Source organism: Bos taurus, chromosome 4, assembly GCF_002263795.3.
Source record: "Bos taurus isolate L1 Dominette 01449 registration number 42190680 breed Hereford chromosome 4, ARS-UCD2.0, whole genome shotgun sequence".
In the NCBI taxonomy this organism is placed as follows: Eukaryota; Metazoa; Chordata; class Mammalia; order Artiodactyla; family Bovidae; genus Bos; species Bos taurus.
In genome coordinates this window covers 14,402,393-14,424,446 of record NC_037331.1, presented here as the reverse complement: position 1 = coordinate 14,424,446, position 22,054 = coordinate 14,402,393, and the positions used below count along the sequence as shown (strand labels likewise).

Genomic DNA, 22,054 nt, shown 5'->3' with positions numbered 1-22,054 from the left:
GACGGAGGGCCCAGAAATAAACCCACACACCTGCAGTCAGTTACTCTATGACAAAGGAGGCGAGAAGACAGAAAGGAGAAAAGACAGTCTCTTCAGTGAGTGATGCTGGGAAAGCTGGACAGTTGCATGTAAATCGATGAAGCCAGAACACACCCTCACACCATTCACAAAAACAGACTCAAAATGGCTTAAAGACTGAAAGATAAGACACAGCACCATAAAACTCCTAGAAGAGAACATAGGCAAAACATTCTCTGACATAAATCATACCAGTGTTTTCTTGGGTTGGTCTCTCAAGGCTAAAAAAGCAAAAATAAACAAATGGAACCTAATCAAACTCACAAGCTCTGGTACAGCAAAGGAAACCATAAACAAATGAAAAACAGTCTACAGACTGGGAGAAAATGTTTGCAAATGATGCAACCAACAAGGGCTTAATCTCCAAAATACTAAAACAGTTCCTACAATTCAGTATCAGAAAAACCAAACAACCCAATCAAACAATGTGCAGAGACTTAAACAGACATTTCTCCAAAGATGACATGCAGATGGCCAACAGGAACATGAAAAGATGCTCATCATTGCTAATTATTAGAGAAATGCAAATCAAAACTACAGTGAAGTATCACCTCACACCTGTGAGATGATCATCATTAAAAAGTCTACAAATAACAAATGCCGGAGAGGGTATGGAGAAAAGGGACCCGCCGACCTTTTGGTGGGAATGTCAGTTGGTGCAGCCACCACTGAAAACACTATGGAGGTTTCTCAAAAAACTACAGAGCTGCCAAAGGATCACGCAATCCCAGCCCTGAGCATATATCCAGATAACACTCTCAATTCTAAAAGATACACATTCCAATGTTCACTGCAGCACTATCCACAATAGCCAAGACATGGAAGCAACCTAAATGCCCCCTGACAGATGAATGGATAAAGAGGATATAGTATACACACACACACACACACACACACACACATGTGCACACACACACACATGCATGCACACACACACACACACACACAATGGAATACCACTCGGCCATAAAAAAGAATGAAGTAACGCCATTTCCAGCAACATGAATGGACCTAGAGATTATCGTACTGAGTGAAGTAAGTCAGAAAGAGAGAGCCAAATGCCATATAATATTACATATATGTGGAACTTAAAATATGACATAAACAAACATATCTATGAAACAGAAAGAGACTTGTGGTTGACAAGGGGGAGGGAAGATGAGAGCGAGATCAACCAAGAGTTTGGGGTTAGTAGACGCAAACTATTATACAGAAAATAGATTTAAAAAAAAAAAGGTCTTACTATAAAGCACAGGGTACTATAATAAAATACCCTGTAGTAAACCATAATGGAAAAGAACGTTACATATACATATGTTATATATAAGAATTTATATATAATAAGAATGTATATACACATGTATCACTGAATCATTTCATGGTACAGCAGAAATTAACACACTGTAAATCAACTATCAGTTCAGTTCAGTTCAGTTGCTCAGTCGTGTCCGACTCTTTGCGACCCCATGAATCACAGCACGCCAGGCCTCCCTGTCCATCACCAACTCCCGGAGTTCACTGAGACTCACGTCCATCGAGTCAGTGATGCCATCCAGCCATCTCATCCTCTGTCGTCCCCTTCTCCTCCTGCCCCCAATCCCTCCCAGCATCAGAGTCTTTTCCAATGAGTCAACTCTTTTCATGAGGTGGCCAAAGTACTGGAGTTTCAGCTTTAGCATCATTCCTTCCAAAGAAATCCCAGGGCTCATCTCCTTCAGAATGGACTGGTTGGATCTCCTTGCAGTCCAAGGGACTCTCAAGAGTCTTCTCCAATACCACAGTTCAAAAGCATCAATTATTCAGCGTATACTTCAATTAAAATATTAAGGGATTTTTCTCAGATTAAATCAATTCTATTTTCTCAATATGGATGCTTTCAGTAATTCCAGATTACATATCAACCAACATTCACAAAACCTGTTATTAACTGCCATGAAAGTCACGTCAATGGAAAAGAGGTAAAGCAGAATTTCTAGGGGAAATGCAATTTTCTCACATGTCCGGCCTTTAAAGGCAATGACTGGTTACCATAAATCTTTATATCCAACTTTTTTAACTTTAAAAAAGTTGAAGAAGTTAAGGAAAGTTCAGCCAGTGCCTGGTCCTATAATATTGTCTCCTTTCATAAGCCTACTTGGTATAAAAAGAATAGTAAGTTTCACCGGATCCCAGGAGCACTGGGCAGACTAACTAATAGCCATAATATGCTTTCAAATGCAGAATGCTATATCTGTATGTGCTAACTTTTTTCGCCAGTAATCATGCTAATATCCTATTCACTGCACTGGTAATTGCATAGCGCCATCCTTGCAATGTAATGACGTGTGCCACATGCAAAAGTCAGGTGAGATGATCTAATGATGTTAAGATGAAATGCTGTCAGTGTAAGTCTGTAAAGATAGGATAACACTGTCAAAAATGAAAGGAAATTATGGCACTGTAAGTTCTACTACCATTAAGAGATTCTGGAAGGAAAGGGTTCCACAATCTGGGGCAACGTCTGTTATGACAGATGTGCTCAAGCAACTTAAAAGACAAACTGGCATTCCTCATCTAATTTCCTTTATCCAGAGAGTTTTTATTAAAATTCTCTGTTAATTTCCTCCATGAATGTCTTCAAGCCGAGAATAGAACTGTGATTCTCAAAAGCAATTTGTGTTTGAAACATTCATTGTTCTTCGGGTCTATGGTCCAACATGATTGCACCAGATAGTCATTTCTTTTGCAAGGGCAATGAGTACATTTTAAAAGTTTTGTGAAAGGTAATAGTCCTCCAAGTTTCACTCTTTGAAGAAACCTTGGCAGTAAGGGAGATATCTTTGTTGCATATGGCACGCCTCACAGAAGAAAAGAAATACAGCCCCTGAATGCACGGTCAGTTTAGGAATAAGCATTTATCCTCTCTATATACCAGATTTTCAAAAGCTTTAGGACGGTCCAAGCTTAAAGGAAAACAAAACCTCTCAGTATACTTTTGTGCATTTGGGAGCCTCGGGTTTCAGGCCTCTGCAGTTTTCTATTATGCGGGAGACTCAGATTAAGTGATTTTTAAAACAGAGAGGCGTGATTTCTGCCAAGACTATTAAAAAGACAATAATCAAAATGAAAAAGGGATAGAGAGTCAACACTTAGGAAAAATTGGACAAAAGATGGAATTTTGTTGCGCTCAGGGATTCTCCCAGTCTATGTGGTGTCTTGGTGTGTCTAGAGACAGATGCACCTTTCCCGGGGCAGACACAGCCCCTCGCTTAGATACATAGCTGGGCAAATACAGTACAGGCGGGACTCGGTTCCCATTCTCCCTTCATCATGGCACCCTTGTGCAGTGTGCAACCTTCACAACCTCTGGTGATGGTCCCGACCCTCCCCAACCTCTCAGGTACAGGCCCAGTAACTCAACCCCAAGGCATCTAGAAAACCTCTGCTCTCCCTACCATGAAAACTCCCATAATGTCAGGCTACTGGATAGGACTTCCCAAGGTGGCCTCCTAAAATACTTTGCAGAGTCTCAGAAATATATTCTAAAATTAAGGTTTGGCCAGGAACATTCCAGCTTTTGTCCTAGGGTAATTATTATCATCTTTTAATTTTCAAAAACGTCTGTGTTTGTACGTCTGAAACTAACATAACATTGCTTAAAAAAAAAAAAAAAAAAAGTGTCCCAGTGTGAAGGATACCATACATGGTCACTCTACACATAACTTTGGCGCAATGGTTAAGAACTCACCTGCCTATGCAGGAGACACAAGAGAGCCGGATTGGGTCCCTGGGTCAGGAAGATTCCCTGAAGGAGAAAATGGCAACCCACTCCAGTATTCTTGCCTAGAGAATCCCATGAACAGAGGAGCCTGGCAGGCTCCAGTCCATGGGACACGACTGAGCAACTGAGCATACACACATAATTTTGATAAGAAACTGAGATTTTGTTAGAATAGTTTACAGATAGATGCATGAGATACATGTATGGACGTGAAGAGGGGAGGTGTCGGGGGGGTGAAGAATGGAGGAAAATGGTAGAATAAGGTCTCCCACTCAGTTTTACATGGACTATCACTAGTTAGGTCCAGGGACCACTTGCTCATTACATCAGTTATGAAATTAAGCTTCCCTATTAGAGCAACTTTCCCCTGAATTTTCCTGATTCCAATCCGGAGGACTGACGAACACCCAGATCTACATCATATCTCAATTCAACTTCCTAAATTAATACCCATCAATTGTATCCTATTTAAAAAAAAAATGAGATTCATTAAAGGAAAGAAAATTGTTGATGTAAACAAACCATTACAGGGACTCCCCTGGTGATCCAGTGGCTAAGACTCTGTGCTTCCACTCCAAGGGGAGTGGATTTGACCCCTAGTTGGGGAACAAGATCACACATGCCCTGTGGTGTGGCCAAGAAAAAGGATAAAACAAACTATTATAACTAAAAGATGTGTTGAATGTGTCTGAGAATACTAAGAAAAAGAAAAGGAACAACAAAAATGTTATCCTGGTGTCTAAAGCCACAATTCTTCGCTCTTATTGGAAGGTGGAGGATTTCCAGCTTTGGAGATTCCCCATGTAATAAACTTGCCAGCTACAGCTGCATAACTAAGATTCTTAACCTCTGTCTCACATTCCCCCTTGTGAATGGGATAATGAGGCGCCTCCTTGCACGCTGCTATAAAGAAGTGAAAAAATAAACACAAAATAATTAGCACATAGTAAATGCCTACTGAATACTGTTATTTTATATATTAAAAGAGTACCAAATTTGCTTTTGACCAATTTTTTGGTGTGTGTATACAGACAGCACTTTTTACTGGGGTATAGTTGCTTACAACAGTATGTTAGTTTCTGCTGTACAACAAAGTAAATCAGCTATGTGTATACATACGTCCCCTCCCTTTTGGACCTCCCTCCCACTCCACCCCCATCTCACCCCTCTAGGTCCTTAGCACTGAGCTGAGCTCCCTGTGCTATACAGCAGGTTCCCACTAGCTATCAGTTTTACACATGGTAGCACGTATATGTCAATCCCAATCTCCCAATTTGCCCCACCCTCCTCTCCCCCAATCATGCCCACAGGTCTGTTCTCTACATCTGCATCTCTATCCTGCCCTGCAAATAAGTTCATCTGTAGCATTTTTCTAGATTCCACACATATGCAAATATGTGGTACATATACACAATGGAATACTAGCCATTAAAAGGAATAAAGTTGGGTCATTTGTAAAGAAGTGGATGTACCTAGAAACCATCATACGGAGTGAAGTCAGAAACAGGAAAACAGATATAGACAGCACTTTAACCATGGGAATTTCTGATTAACCTCACGTAACAGCAGAGTTTCATACAGCGTACATCCGATGAGTTAGGAAGTCAGATTCCTCAGTGCTCTGCTTATCTCTCAAGAGTACTGTGGGGGAAAATACTAAATTATAGAGAATTTGCTGAGATTCTTTAAGCTCAAAACTCTAAGAAAATTCAAGGTATTATTATTATTAAAGGAGATTCGTTGAGCCTCAGTTTACTAGTCTGTCAAATAGGCATTCAAGGAATACCTTTTATTCAAAATAAACGTAGTTGAAAGTGGATATTCCCTTCCTAGAAAAAGAGTGTTAGTAGCTCAGCCATGTGCATTGCTCAGTCTTTGTGACCCCATGGACCACAGCCTGCCAGGCTTCTCTGTCCATGGAATTCTCCAGGCAAGAATACTGGAGTGGAAATAGCCTTTCCCTTCTCCAGGGGATCTTCCTGACCCAGAGATTGAACCCTGGTCTCTGCATTGCAGGCAGATTCTTTACCATCTGAGCCACCCAGGAATCCCATTCATTTCTAAAGACCTAAACAAATAGAAAGTCCCTAATGGTTCCCCATTAGGAGAAGGCGATGGCACCCCACTCCAGTACTCTTGCCTGGAAAATCCCATGGATGGAGGAGCCTGGTGGGCTGCTGTCTATGGGCTCACACAGAGTCGGACAGGACTGAAGCGACTTAGCAGCAGCAACGGTTCCCATCAGCGCTGCCTCCCTCTGGCCCACCCACCTGGAGTGCAAGGGAGGGGGCAGCTTATCTTTCACAGGCAGAGAGCTGAGCCACGCAGCTCCCTTTCTCAGGTGCCCACTAACCTGCAGGAGGCACGAGGTTAGGCAAGCCCAACGCTGAGCACATGGAACAGGGAAAGGCTGCAAGGTTGGCAGCAAGAGGGAAAGAGGGATTAGGCCAGGCAGGGGGAGACGGCAGCCCCACATGAGCCAAACATTCCATGCCTGGATGTTCCAAGGCATGAAAGGGACATTCACTTGGCACTGCTTACACCAAGGCCTGACACTTTGGTCCCAACAGTAGTGGCTGGCAGGCAATGTCACCACATCATGGCTCAAACCCACCAATAAAGGGCTGGGTAAGAGTGCCAATATGGAATATGAGCAAGCCCAAGTTAAAGGAAAGGCAAATATATAAAAGTTGAAGACCACCCATAACAGTCTGACATAGCTACTTCTCAAGGCTACCGTGGAAAGAGAAGTGAATTATACATGAAATCCCTTTGGGAAAAAACCATTTAAAGGTCTATAAAATTTGCAAAAGACAAGCCAAATGTTCACCATCAGACTATGAAGAGGAACGAAACCCAATAACATACTAGAAAACTTAGAGAACATTTTTCTAAACTGTTATATTTAGGGCCACGTTGAATTTAATGACCCGGTAAAAGAAAGTCACAAAGACTATAACTGTCATTAGCACCTTCTACCCCATTCATTGCAACCTCTCTGGGAAGTGCTCCCCCAAAAAACAGTCCTTGGGTGGACTCGTATTTTTCCTAAATGCCATCCTCAATGACTGTTCTAATTCTGAAACAGCAGGGTGGTCATTTATGCCTGGCAGTTTCTATCCTCGGCTTCCATCTTTCGATTTCTCTTCCAATCTTTCTCATTGTTCTTGTAAGATAAGGGGAAATTACCACACGATTTTTAACTACTAAATATCCTCTCGCAAGTTTTACACCCAATTGACTGGCTTCGGGAATAATTCTAAAAAAAATATTATCACTGTAGCAATGATGAGCTCTTTAGTTCACCTCTTTTTCTCAATGCTAAAGAATTCTCCTTATTCTCTCCAAGTTTACTGCGCAGGTTAAGTACCAGTGACCTAGCACAGTTACTCTATAACATGATCCGGAAAGTGTCTGAAACTCTTAAACAGCAAGTGTGAAAAAGCTATAAAACTGTACACCCCTGAAGCAGTGACAGACTCAAATAACAAAGGAGGTAAGGGAAAAGTGTAGGGAAAGAATAGCGCATCCATATTGTACTATGAACATTTTCAAAGCCTGTATCAGTTATTCAGTAATTTGTTGATTTCCATTTTTCCTTTTTTTTTTTCCTAGGAGAGGATTTAATGCAATATCTGTATATATTCTGTGGGGAGCTTAAGTCCAGAGCTTAAAAAAACAAAGCATCTTTCCCCTCCATAGTTCCAAGGATTCCTAGAACTTGTAAGTAAAATTCCAGATAGCCCTAAACCTCATTTTATTTTGTTCTGCTGAGGTATAATTGATACCTATATCAGTTTCAAGTGTACAACATAATGATTTGATATTTGTATATATAGCAAAATGATCACCACAATAAGTCCAGTTAACATCAATCACCATACACAGTTACATTTTTTCCTTGTTATGAGAGCACTTAGGATCTCCTCTCTTAGCGACTTTCAAACATGCAATACAAAACTATTAACTATAGTCACCAGGTTGGACATCACGTCCCCGTGACTTATTTATTTTATAACTTGAATATTTTATCTTCTGGTCTCCTTCACTCATTTCACCCACTCCTCCAACCCAATTTTAAATTAACAATAGTGCAAATAAGTAAATAAGTAATGTGTTTTAAAAAGAAGAAACAATAGTGCATGCAGGCAGATAGTATGTGCCTGCAAAGTGAGGGCTGTTGAAAAGTAGAAGTAGCAACCAAAGTGTTCGTTGATTTCCAAAGTAACCAATTGAAACACATACATTTATTGGGGGTAAAACTGAGAAGATGTTTCAAACCAGGATGCAGCATTAAATTATGTGAATGTGTATGTTTATACTACTTTGCTAAATGCACCATCTAAGAGTCTGCTATGCTAATGGAAATTTGCTGGATGACTCAGGGAACTCAAATGGGAGCTCTGTAACAACCTAGAGGGGTGGGAAAGAGTGGGAGGTAGGAGGGAGATTCAAGAGGGAGGGGACATATGTATACCTACGGCTAATTCATGACGATGTATGGCAGAAACCAAACCACTATTGTGAAGCAACTATCCTCCAATTAACAATAAATTTAAAAAAGAGTCTATGTTGAGAAAGAGAAATAAAACTAAGTGTTGCAGAAGCAAAGATCAGCTTAACTGCCCATGGACTATATAAGTTGACTTTACTAAGATTTTATGTACAAGTAGGGTAATGTGTCTTTTCTGTCTACAGTTTTGTTTTGTTTTGTTTTTTTTTAAGAAAAGACTCCATTGCTGCGTCAGCTACACTTCACTTGGAAAGCTATTGACTTTTCCTTTCTGTTGCCTTCATTTTCTTCTGCAGGAGCACAGAGGGATGCAAGTCCAGGTGGGCACTGCGCCTTCCACTGATTATGCTGTGGAACACAGCAGGGAAACCTCTTATCGCAAGCTGAGGCTGCCTGTTTAAGAATCTTCCTCTTTTTAGAAGGTATAAGGTAGTAAACACAGCTGTACAACAAGGTTTTGAATTTTCTTGCCGTTGGTTTTCATCTATAAAAATGACACAAATAAGGCAGAGTGCAAAAATGTCTATAAATTTATATTACCTGCCCGCATGCATATATTTGTGTGCCAAGTTTTACCCAGCTCAGTGTTTGAATACTCTGAATGGATTTGACTTTAGAAGTGATTTTTTTTTTTTACATCTTTGCATACAGTGTTGTCAGATCATAAAAATACAGTGGCTTAGGATCAATGAACTTTAAAATTCTAAATTGATCTTGGAATTAGAACATTATTAAAAATGACTTAAGCTTCACTCTTACTATTTCCTTGCCAGAATTGGATTATTGCTCCGAATCCCTGTCTGCCAATTACTTTTCTTTTAACTCCACAAAGGGTAATTTTTAAATGGGAATATTTATATATCTTTAAGAAGAATAAAGGTTTTGTAAATAGTATCACAGCCAAACCTTTTCAAGAAGATGAAATCTGAGTTTAGAAGGAAGAATATAACTCAATTTCAGTTTGTAAAGACATATAATAATATAATCCCATTTACTTCCTACTTAGATGAACTTGAAGTGTTTTCAGCTGTGGTATATTAAATTCATCTCATAGAGAATAGATTCGAGTGGATACTTAAGGCCTTTTCCTAAACAGTTATGTTTAAGTTAAATGAATAAACACATTTTAATGTCTTAATTATAAAAACAAAATGTGCAGAAGTCTATGATCTGCACTATCATTTGGAAAAAAAACAAAATATCTTATTAGGTTGGAATTAAGTGGAAAATAGTTTTCCCCTCTGGGGATTTTTAATTTATTCAGAATACTTACATAATTGCCTGCTAGTGAATCCTTTGAGATGACTTTGTTGGAGCTACCCTTTAACTCCAAACACACTTTTCTTGAGAACAGGGGGCACCGTAATTAATTTCAGCATGGGAGGAATCTTTTTACCTATCCTTCCCATCACTCGTCACACCCCCATTCCCTTACCTCTTCCCCTGGGTAAGCTCACTGTCCATTCAGATAGGCCAAGCATTTTGGCTTCGGCCTAGTAAGTTCAGCCTCACGAGTGCTTACCACTTAAACCTAGGTGGAGAATTATACAGTTTTGTTAACTCAGAAAAGGAACAACCTCTGAACGTCAGTTCCAAGCCAGTGTGCCTGGCTCTCTATAGAAACCCAAAAGCCGTTCAGCTGAGTTGCCAAAACTAATGGCCAACAACCTTTGATACTTTTTAAAGCCTTCACCACTTTTTCAATCATCACTCCTATCTTTTCATCACCTCAAATTCATGGAAATGTATCTTTTCTAGATAAACATCAAATTTAATATTTGGGGGCTCTAAAGTTATTTTTTTAATTTATTGTTATTTATTTATTTGGCTGTATCGGGTCTTAGTTGCAGCATGTAGGACCTAGCTCCCAGACCAGGACTGAACCCCAGCCCCCTCCACTGGGAGCGTGGAGTCTCAGCCACTGAACCACCAAGAAAGTTAAGTCCCTTACCTTAAGTTATTAAATGATCTCTGTGACCTACCTCAAAGAAACGTGACGCTCCATTGTACATAAAATGATTACTCAAATCTATCTCCACAAAATACAAGATATATGTAACCAGCTGTGTTTCTGTCTGAGATTCCTGGGATGAAAAGCGCTCTAGATGGATCATGATCATTAAAGACATAGAATCAATGAACTGCTCTCAGAGCAATTTTCACTGGACAGACAAAGAGAAGTAACAGATCAAGCACTGCAAATAAAAACTGAACTAAACCTCAACCCAAGAAAAGGACTTTTAAAAGACAGGTAGCCCACTGATTCAAAAATAATTCTAAAAAGATTCTAAAATAAAGAAGCCTTGTTTATATCAAGTTTTCATGTATAATGCTAGTATCATGCTATGCGGGCTTCCCCAGTGGCTCGGCAGCCTGCAATGCAAAAGGTGCAGGAGACCCAGGCTCAATCCTTGGGTTGGTAAGATCCCCTGGAGGAGGGCCTGGCAACCCACTCCAATATTCTTGCCTGGAGAATTCCATGGACAATGGAGCCTGGCAGGCTATAGTCCATGGGCTTGCCACATTACAGACACAACTGAAGCGACTGAACACACACACGTACACATCACGCTATGGGGGTCCTTTATCTACCTGAATTTTGTGCATCCAATTGATGAGTATAATGTCTTAGTTAAATAGTTTACATATTAAAAAGATCTTAAGCTATAAATATTTTCAGGTGCAGTAATTTGAGCTTCAAGCCCAAAGGAAAGGAAGTTCTACTTTTGGTACACCTACAAGTAAGCAGACTTCTAGAGGGGCCAGAGGGAGAAAACTAAGTTAACCCTGCTATTAAAATGATCTTCTCAAAAAAAAATAAAAATAAAAAAAAAATAAAATGATCTTCTCCTAGGCTTTCCAAGGCCCTCTCCCTGAAAACTCAGAGTGGCACCATCTTTCCAGGTCATGGAAGTAGTGAATCACCCTCAGCATCAAGAGCCCTATCAAGTTAGAGGGGAGCCTGCTTCTTCAGAACTATCTCCAAAACGAGGCTCAGCCTCAACTGTTTCTAGTCATCCCAGAGCATGTTATTGTTGCTGTTTAACCGCTTAGTCGTGTACGACTAAGACACCATAGACTGTCCTCCGCCAGGCTCCTCTGTCCATAGGATTTCCCAGAGCAGAACAGTGGAGAGGATTGCCATTCCCTTCACCAGGGAATCTTCCCATCCAAGGGATTGAACGCGTGTCTTCCACACTGCAGGTGGATTCTTTAGAGCTGTGCTGCCAGGAAAGCCATCAGTTCAGTTCAGTCGCTCAGTTGTGTCCGAATCTTTGCGACCCCATGAATCGCAGTTTGCCAGGCCTCCCTGTCCGTCACCAACTCCCAGAGTTCACTCAGACTCACATCCATTGAGTTGGTGATGCCATCCAGCCATCTCATACTCTGTCATCCCCTTCTCTTCCTGCACCTAATCCCTCCCAGCATCAGAGTCTCTTCCAATGAGTCAACTCTTCGCATGAGGTGGTCAAAGTACTGGAGTTTCAGCTTTAGCATCATTCCTTCCAAAGAAATCCCAGGGCTGATCTCCTTCAGAATGGACTGGTTGGATCTCTTTGCAGTCCAAGGGACTCTCAAGAGTCTTCTCCAACACCACAGTTCAAAAGCATCAATTCTTCGGCGCTCAGCCTTCTTCACAGTCCAACTCTCACATCCATACATGACCACTGGAAAAACCATAGCCTTGACTAGACGGACCTTTGTTGGCAAAGTAATGTCTCTGCTTTTGAATATGCTATCTAGGTTGGTCATAACTTTCCTTCCAAGGAGTAAGCGTCTTTTAATTTCATGGCTGCAGTCACCATCTGCACTGATTTTGAAGCCCCCCAAAATTAGGTCTGACACTGATTCCACTGTTTCCCCATCTATTTCCCATGAAGTGATGGGACCGGATGCCATGATCTTCGTTTTCTGAATGTTGAGCTTTAAGCCAACTTTTTCACTCTCCTCTTTCACTTTCATCAAGAGGCTTTTGAGTTCCTCTTCACTTTCTGCCATAAGGGTGGTGTCAGCTGCGTATCTGAGGTTATTGATATTTCTCCCAGCAATCTTGATTCCAGCTTGTGCTTCTTCTAGCCCAGCGTTTCTCATGATGTACTCTACATATAAGTTAAATAAGCAGGGTGACAATATACAGCCTTGACGTACTCCTTTTCCTATTTGGAACCAGTCTGTTGTTCCATGTCCAGTTCTAACTGTTGCTTCCTGACCTGCATATAGGTTTCTCAGGAGGCAGGTCAGGTGGTCTGGTATTCTCATCTCTTTCAGAATTTTCCACAGTTTCTTGTGATCCACACAGTCAAAGGCTTTGGCATAGTCAATAAAGCAGAAATAGGTATTTTTCTGGAATGGTACTCCCCAAAACTGCTGGGTTTCGTGCTGAAACCCAGAAAAAAAGTGATCTGGTTGGGGGTGAGGGGAAGAGGAAGAGTTTGAATGTATAAGGAGTAACAGGAAAGGAACGAAGGGCCGAACGAGCGGAGAGAAAAGATCTGCTGAAATAAATCAAAGGAAAGCCACGTGGTAGCTGATTGGAACCCCAGGAGAAACCAGCGTTGTCTGCAGGGACGCTGAGTCTGGGAAACGTTTGCCATTTGCTCGCTGTTCCTCGCGGACACTGGGTGGCGCTCGTGGTAAAGACTTGCTCTTCTCTTAGGGTCCGATTCCCCTCCACCCCCTCCCGCCCTTTGCAAATTTCAGCTACTAGGAGATGAAATTACTCACATTCTTCCTACGTGCCACCGCGGGGAGAGCATTTCTGGAGAAGTTGGAAGCCGCGGGGCTGTTTCTCCACGGCTGGGCCGGTCAGTGAGTTTAGAAAGAGGTGACAGCGTCCAGCCCGCTGGTCTCCAACCTCTGGGCCTTTGTGTCAGAACCACCACAGTACCAGCAAAAGTTGCTACCCTGTCAGCCAGGATACCCAAAGCCAGTGTGCCGCGAAGGAGGGTGGGTCTGAAGCGGCAACCAGGCTCGGGGCCGGGAGGAGGGGGGGCGGTAGGGGTTGGGGGTGGTGGTGGGGGGATGGCGGACAGCGGTGGGCAGAGTCATAAAGACAATACAGGAAATGAAATGGGACCCATATCGTGGCCCCTTTTAACTTAGCGCTCCCTCTCCCTCCTGCTTTCTTTAAGGAAAAGGAGGGTATTGGGGAGTGGGGTCAACCTAGAGAAGAACAGGACAAAGCAAGCAAGTCGATGCTCTGGACTCTCAGAGACACAAGCCAGATTTGGAGGCCGGCAGAGGCCTTTGCAAAAGTGTCTTCCTGTCTGGCATGAAGGCCAACGCTTTAGGAATTGAAACAAAGAATTAAATTCTTCCCTTCCGCCCCACTCCTTTTTGTCTTGTGTAAAAACTGTGGGAGAGAATGTCCTTTTTTTTTTTTTTTAATCTGAGGTGAATTTTTTAGCAAGGTTTAGGGTAACTTGATATTGTAACATTGTGTTGTCAACTGGATTTTGAACTTCTAAATTCTGCCCAAATTCTGCAGCTTCCAATCCATCCAAGTGGGAATCTGCCTTCTCAGCAAGGTCTAAGGACACTGCTAGGAACACTTGATTTAGCATAACCCTATTGCCCTTATTTCCCTCCACATAGTAACTTCTAAATCTGTAATAAATAAAAAGTACCAGGGCAGGGCTGCAGCGGTAGAGGGGAGGGGGTTGCTGTGGAAGGATGCCTGCTCCCCAAGTCACTCACCTTTGCCAGGAGGCGCTTTGAACTGTCCCTGGCATTGCTTTGGGGAAGCGACTCATGTAATTAAATGGCAGGATGTGTGTAAGGTGACTCAATGGGCACCGACAACTTCTCCGGAGCACAGGCCAGGACTGCAAGCCTGCTGTTGTTGCAAGTATTCCTCCAAAGCCCTGTGGTCCTCCTCAGCCTAAAGCCAGGGGGTGGACAGCCAGGCTGACACCCACAGCATGGGGTGAGGATGGGCAGCCAGCCTTGCCTCTTCACGGGGCATCTGTCTCAGAGAAGTCCAGGGTGCAGGGCATTGTGGACCAGGTGACACACACCTCGCCTTCCTTGTCCCCCCACCATCAGCTGAAGTTGCCCCCAAAGGGCCCAGCGACCACAGCTGTGGTTTCACGATGCCCAGACGGCAGAGGCAGGGAGTTGGTGCACGCGTGGTTGCTCCTCAGCTTTGGAGTTTCAGAGCCAGGTTGGCACCCAGCTGGCACCTGGCTGGCACCCGGACACCGAGTTCCACACCCGCCCCCACCACTCAGCTCTCCTGCCAGCATGTTTTGAGCCAAAATAGTTCCCCAGTTAAACTAGGACTAGACACAATTAATGGAGGTGTTTTCTTCTTCAATTGGGAGTGGGGGGCAGGGAGGAAGCACTAATAAAAGGCCATCCACCCTGGAAGTGGTGTGAAGCTCCCAGTCTCCCGGCCCCTGGAGGAAGATGCTGGGAGGGCCCAAATCAGGATCCAGCTCCTGTAGTGGCCTATTTGAGGGGAGCGGCAGTGGGGAGCGGTAAACTAACTAATATTAAATTTCTAATCTCCCAGCTAGATCACTGCTAGAGCAAGAATGACATGTCATGAAAAGCAAACTCTGCATCCCAGACACCAAGGGTCTGATTTCTTAGCCTCTTCTCTTTTTGCATATGAGCTAAGATGGTTTCGAGGCAGGAAATAAAGGAACTGAGGGTACAGGAACCCAGACCTGGGGAAGGAAAAGGCAGGCCCTTGGTTCTACCTCCATGGAGCCGGGAAGAGGGAAATTCATGAGCTTCACCCAACTTCCCTAAAGAGCTTTTATCTCTACTTCCCAGTGTTCTAGGGGTTCCCATTAAGTCCCTGAGGACAGGTCATAAGTACACCGTTCACTTTTGCAGGAGTCTTTGGCCACTGAACACAGAATTATAGATCCTCTATTTAAATAGCATCCAAATAGACTAGAATACTGAACAAAATGTGGGGCTGCCTGCACCTTTTGGGGACCAGCAATCTGCGAGTCATTAAGATATTTGTGCTTAAGGCAGTGATTTTTAAAGTCACTGTGGGCACCGGGGATTGCAGGAACTCTTCCTGCCATTTATTGTGCATTCTCAAGTACCCTTGTCTCACCCTCTCAGAAATAAAATTCATCTCCAGCAAAGGAAGTGCTTGCTCTAGATTTGTCTGTCTTTCCCCAAATCGCAAATTTTCAACACATGTAAGTTACAACTTAGCTCCCAGTACCCCACTAAAAATATTGTTCTCATCGGTTTCTTTTTGCCTTTGTCCCACATCCCCACTCCCCCCACTTCACTCTTCAGTGTTCAATTCCACATTCGCCCCTGGTGCAGCTGAGAAGCAAGGAGAGACAGTGGTCGACCTCATCCCAAAACGTGTGCACTTTCTGAGGCTGCTCATTGGAACACATTGTCTCCAGACAGTACAGAGCTGGGTGCTGGGGCTTCTGCGTCGTCTCTAGAATTCACTGAAAACAGATTGCCTGAGACACCCCTCCTTCCCCCAACAAGCAACAACTCTGTCTCTCTCTCTGTGTCTTCCCCCCACCCCTTCATTTTTTTTCTCCCTCTTTTTTTTTTTTTTAAGCAATGCTTTGTTGTGCTAAAACTAGTTGGACGAGTTAGGGTGTTGCTGCTGCTCCGGAGGCCCTGGCCAATGGAACCCGATCCACCCCGCTGTGCGTAAGCGCGCAATTAAGGATTTAACCAAGGCTGTGCTGCGCTTCAGCCAGCAGTCAGCCTGACGGAGACAGAGCCTCCGCGACTCCCAGCCTCCTCCTCGCCGCCGCCGCCGCCGCCTCTCCTCCTCCTCCTCTTCCTCCTCCTCCCTCGCTCCTACAGCCATGTCAGCTTAGACCAGAGCAGCCCCACAGCCAATTCGGGCCGCCGCCGCCAGCGAGCGATGACAGGAGTGTTTGACAGAAGGGTCCCCAGCATCCGATCCGGCGACTTCCAAGCCCCGTTCCAGACGGCCGCAGCTATGCACCACCCGTCTCAGGAATCGCCAACTTTGCCCGAGTCTTCGGCTACCGATTCCGACTACTACAGCGCCCCGGGGGGAGCCCCGCACGGCTACTGCTCTCCTACCTCGGCTTCCTATGGCAAGGCGCTCAACCCTTACCAGTACCAGTACCACGGCGTGAACGGCTCCGCCGGCAGCTATCCCGCCAAAGCTTACGCCGACTACAGCTACGCCAGCCCCTACCACCAGTACGGCGGCGCCTACAACCGCGTTCCGAGCGCCACCAGCCAGCCAGGTACCGGGAGTGGGGGTGGGAGTCAGGATTCGTGGAGAGGGAGATGCGGTAGGACATGGGGGAGCCGCGCCATCCACTGCAATGGGGGAGCACTCGGCGGAAGGGAGTGGGGGCCGGGTTTACAAACCAGAGAGATTCCCGGGCCAGCATTTTAGAGATTCTTAGCAGAAGCAGCCTGCGGGGGGTGTTCGGACCAGCGTCTCTCCTCTTCGGTCCCTTCAGGCGACCGCTCAGTCGCTGGATTCTCAGCTTGCCCGGTCAGGAAGCCAGCTAAACTGGAAAGGGGGTAGGGAGAAGGCTATTTGTTGGATTTGGGCTGGGGGGTAGGCGAGCTCGGTCGGTGGGAATCGGGATGCACGGCTGCCTCAAAGACTCCGTGGGGAACAGTATGGGAGCAGCTGCGAGCCAGCGTGGTATGGGTGCCCGGAGCACACGGGGCAGGGTGGGGGCCCGCGAGCCCTAGCCCGCCAGAGGAAGAGCGCGCCGAGAGCCTTGCGGTTTATCCAAGGCATTTCCAAAAACAAAAAGCCATTTAAAGGTGGAGGAGGTTTGCTGAAGGGTCACGTTATTGGAGCAATATTTTTTTTTCTCCATTGGGTGCCTAAAATTTGTTTCTCCTTCCCATCTCCTTTTTCATATGCCTTGAAACTTAGTTGGAGAGTTTGAGGGTTATTGAGTTTGGGCGGTAAGAGAGGTATGAGGTCTCCTTGGAGAGGTTTTGCTGGTCAGGTTTGATCTCTTCCCACCAGCACATTAATAATCCTGCTAATATTAGCATCCCCTGCTCTGGCAGAATGGAGACCACAGTCCTCGTCCTCCACCCTTCCTCTCCCAGGAGCTCGGCGCGCGCGCACACACACACACGCACACACACACACACACACACACGCACACCGCAAGGAGAGGGTCTCCGCCCCTTTCAGAGATGGGCACTTTTGATAAGAAGGTACTTTTGTGAAAGGGGACTTGTGGCCCCAGGGCACGTTTGGAAAACACGCGTTCGGAGAGTCTCCGCTCCCCGCCCCCCGCCCCCCGGTCTATACTACCAAGTCTGCTAAATTCGTCCTGATCTGGCGCCCCTTTACTACGAAAACACCCCACCGCAGATTCTTTTTCAAATTGTAACTCTTGATAAACTTTAAAAGATTGCCGGGGTGGGTGGGTGGGTGGATGGGGGCAGGGGGAGGAGAAGTGGGGTGTCTTCGTTCCTTTCAGTGGCTCAGTGCTTCGTGCATACATGAAAGATTTTTTTTTCCCTTTTGGCCAAGAACTTATTAAGTCTATTTGTAAAAGAAACCAGACACATCTGTGCCCTCGCAGATCTGCAGGGAGATTATGGGGGCTGCATAATCGACCCTCTGTCTGCGGCGGCTCGGACCGCTTGCCTCTGAATGGAAGGAGCAGTTTGCTTGTGGGTCTTTGAACTTTGGAGACCTCGGTTAGCGTCTTCCCTGCCCATGCGTCCGGCCTCTGCGGCCGCCCGAACAGACACTGACATAAGGGGGACCACAGCCCGGGCTTCCTCGCTTGAATCCCCGAGAGAGACGGGTCCAGAACTCACCCCAGAGCCGTCGGTGAACACAGGGTGGGACTGAAAACGAATCCGGGTGAAGCAAGAACCTCTGCAAGGGCTAAATCCCGGACGCCGAGAAGGGAGTTCTGCTGTACCAGACGCTCTGCAAAAACCCAGGAGAACCTGACTAAACAGAGAAGGAAATTAATCAGGCTACCTGGCCTTTTCCATGATGAGGGGCCGGGGGGGTGGGGGTGTCCCGTGAAGTAAAGGTGGTGATATGGGGAAAAGAGAGTGAAGGCTGCGTGGTAAGAATTTCAAGGACTGTATTCGCAAGTTCTGCAAAAGGGCCATTGTCTGCCAACGAGTTCTAACCGGGTCTGTTTTGATTATTTAGAGAAAGAAGTGGCCGAGCCCGAGGTGAGGATGGTGAACGGCAAACCAAAGAAAGTTCGTAAACCCAGGACTATTTATTCCAGCTTTCAGCTGGCCGCGTTACAGAGAAGGTTTCAGAAGACTCAGTACCTCGCCCTGCCCGAACGCGCCGAGCTAGCCGCCTCGCTGGGACTGACGCAAACACAGGTAAATCCGGCCGCGGCCTGGGCCAGAGCCCCGGTGGGCTGCAAGCCTGGCTGGACCGCGCGGTTCGGTCCCGGCGGGCTGGAGCCGACTCATCAGGGCACGCGAGAAACTCACAGACAGACACTGACCCCGCGCCCTCCCCTCTAGAAGTCAGGCCGGGTGCCGTCGCCGGGAGTGGTGGGCACGGCAGCGAGACGTCGTTCATCCCCAGAAGCAGCCCCCCGCCCTTCGACTCTACAGGGGCTGAGGGGCCACTTCCCTAGATTGGAAGCAAGGGGAGGGTTGTCTCGAGGACACCCTCGCAGCCTTAAGAAACTGTCTAGTGCTCCGCACAATGCAGAGCAGCGGGGGTCTCAGGCCGCGCGCCTGCGGCCGGAAGCTGAGGGTCACGCCCTGCGCCTGCGGCCGGTCCGAGGTGGGGGGCGCTGTGGCTCGGAGAAGTCCGCCCTGGATGGTCCCCTTCACTCCCACCGCAACCCTACGGGGGCCTACGGAAAAATAAAGAATGTCCTCGAAGCCGAGCAGGAGTGAGAGTTAAAGGAGGCGGTCGGGCAGCGGGGAGACCACTCCTTGGTCCCCCTCCCACCTCGCGCGGACGCGCCCCTGGCGCACTGCGCTCAGGCGGTTGTTTTGGAGACTTTCGTGGCGCCGCGTTGCGTGCTTCCCGCGCTGTATTACACGTGCGCGCTCGCCGCGCGCGGACACTCGCGCCCCCGCCCCCGGCCCCAACCAAAGACCGAAGCCCGGGGGTCCTGCCCCAGCGGCGGCCCCTCTGGGGCCCATGATCCAGGCTGTGCCCCCGGGTCCAGCCCCTTCACCATAGGCCGCCAGCTGCGGGGGGACGCCAGTGTCCGGCCTCCTGGGGGCCGAGTTAAGCCTCAGGTCGCCGCCCTGGGGGAGGCGCGCGGGCAAGCACCTGAGCGTCCCGGTAACGTGTGCCTTTGTTCCCCCCCACCCAGGTGAAAATCTGGTTTCAGAACAAAAGATCCAAGATCAAGAAGATCATGAAAAACGGGGAGATGCCCCCGGAGCATAGCCCCAGCTCCAGCGACCCTATGGCGTGTAACTCGCCCCAGTCTCCAGCGGTGTGGGAGCCCCAGGGCTCGTCCCGCTCGCTCAGCCACCACCCTCATGCCCACCCTCCGACCTCCAACCAGTCCCCCGCGTCCAGCTACCTGGAGAACTCGGCTTCCTGGTATCCGAGCGCAGCCAGCTCAATCAATTCCCACCTGCCGCCGCCCGGCTCCTTACAGCACCCGCTGGCGCTGGCCTCCGGGACACTTTATTAGACCTGCCGCTTTCTTTTGCTCTCTTTTTTGGGACTACTGTGTTTTCGCTGTTTTCGAAAATCAACCTTTTTAAAAAAAAAAAAAAAAAAAGGAATTCATATGGGAAAGTTTGGAAAAACGGAAACAAAAAAAATTCATGTGTAAAGCTTTTTTTTTTGCATGTAAGTTATTGCATTTCAAAGGACCCCGTCCCCCCTTTTTTTACAGACGAACATTTTTGCGCAACTGTGGACACTATCAATGGTGCCTTGAAATCTATGACCTCAACTTTTCAAAAGACTTTTTTCAATGTTATTTTAACCATGTAAATAAGTGTAGATAGAAGAATTAAGCTGTATATTCTGGATAAATAAAATTATTTCGACCATGAAAGCAAAATGTTTCTAAAAGATACTCCATTTGCCCCCCTTACAATGGGCTAGTGACATTTTGTGCAGGCTATTAAAGGAAGTCAAACTGTAGAGATACAACAAGGCAAAAAGGAAAACAGCACACGGGGATGCATGCATACAGAACCGTAGATGTGGGTGTGTTGGATGCTGTACTTTATATGTCTATATACATATGTGGCCTGTTTAGAGTACTGCCATATAATATATATTTAGGTGATTTTTTGCCTAACCACAAAAACGTTTAGATAATTTTAAGTTTAACCCCAAATTGTTTCAGGTAGAAAGTAATGCTGAAATCTAAATACAGCCCTCCCTGTCTGTGTATGAGTAAGAAAGAAGCAGAAATCCCTCAATAACCACTCTGAATTCTAAGCTCAAAGCAATTATGGTGGAGCCTACCCCCTCCACCACCACCTCCATCAGCCTCAGTGTATTGCCAGAGCAATTAGACAAATTACACTCCCTTCAAAGGGAGCTTCCAGAGATGAGAAAATGAAAAAAAGAAAAAGAAAATTCCCCTCCTATTACTTTTTTTTTTTTTAATCTGAAATCTTTGCAGTGTGGCAAATGGTAGTGCCTTAGACTCCCTAATGTATGATTATAAATTTATCTGAGTTCTTTCACAAGAGGAAAGAATCACAGGACTTGAAAACAATGATGTACCTAAATCAGTAGGCCAAGCAGGGCATGTGGCCGGGGCGGGGAGGTGGTGATGGGGAGGGGGGGAGGGTTGGGGAGGGGGGAGCTTCTTTCCGCCAGGAAAGGGAATTGTGAGGTGGAGGAAAGGAAGGAAAGCATTGTGCTCCCATGTTGATTTCACTTAATGTGAGATAATACTCCAAACATAAGTTTATTTCCTTCATCCTCTTTACCACTCTGGTTTTTTCAGGAAGGAGCTCTCCCTGCTTTGCTTTTACATAAAACAGTGGCAAAGCAGGTTCCAATCGCTGGGAAGTTGAACCTGTTTGCAGGGATTTCTCTTTTGTGAAGTCTTCTCCGGGGCGGAGAGGATGGACTTGCAGCAACCCTGGCCTCTGTCCCGTCCTTCTCCCCGCACCTCTGCACATGGACGTCAGCAGTGTGACCAGAGAGAGCTACGGCTCGGGTCTAGAGTTTCGCTCTCAGGCCAGAACTCTAGGTGTCTTTCTGACTGTCCCTTAGTCCGCCTGATTCTGTTTCCTTGGGACACTAAGGGAAATCATTTGTTGGAAATTACAAGATGCAGGAGTTATATTTTACAGCTAGGAAGTCAGCAGTAATAAATTTGACAAAAGAGTCTTCTTGGGGGTGGGGAGTGGAGATTAGAACGTAAAAAATTACATCCTGTCATCTGAGGATTTCTGAGAAGGTTTTTCCAGGGCTGGGAGACTAGACCTGAAAAGGCACGCTGTGTGCCCTGAGGGGAATTTACCTGTGTGTTCTTTCGCCTCTTTCTCTCTCTTTCCTCTGCTCGTCTCCTTCCTTCTCTTCCCCTTGCCTTTCTAACCTGCCAGTTTGGAAAGGCCTAGAGGGGCGTTTGAAGGTTTGCGTGTCTTGTAGGGACACCCTGCCTGGCTCCAAGGCGGCTCGTGGACCGTGGCCAGGGCTGTGGACCACCACCCCTCCTCGCCCACCCCCAAAGTGGTTCCCTTTTCGAAGTTGCCTCCGCCTTTGATACCCTCCAGCTCGTCTTTCTCGGAAGAAGGTCCGGGTGGTGACGCGCCTGGGG

At 46.1% G+C, this 22,054-nt stretch overlaps 1 protein-coding gene across 1 annotated transcript; it reads left to right on the top strand.

The window, feature by feature from the left end:
• The first annotated feature begins 16,057 nt into the window (after positions 1-16,057).
• On the top strand, positions 16,058-20,332 carry DLX5 (distal-less homeobox 5). Its single transcript, NM_001075313.1, has 3 exons — positions 16,058-16,570; positions 18,481-18,665; positions 19,625-20,332. The coding sequence occupies exons 1-3, from the start codon at positions 16,216-16,218 to the stop codon at positions 19,952-19,954; spliced, it is 870 nt and encodes a 289-aa protein (NP_001068781.1). The 5' UTR covers positions 16,058-16,215; the 3' UTR covers positions 19,955-20,332.
• Positions 20,333-22,054: the final 1,722 nt, after the last annotated feature.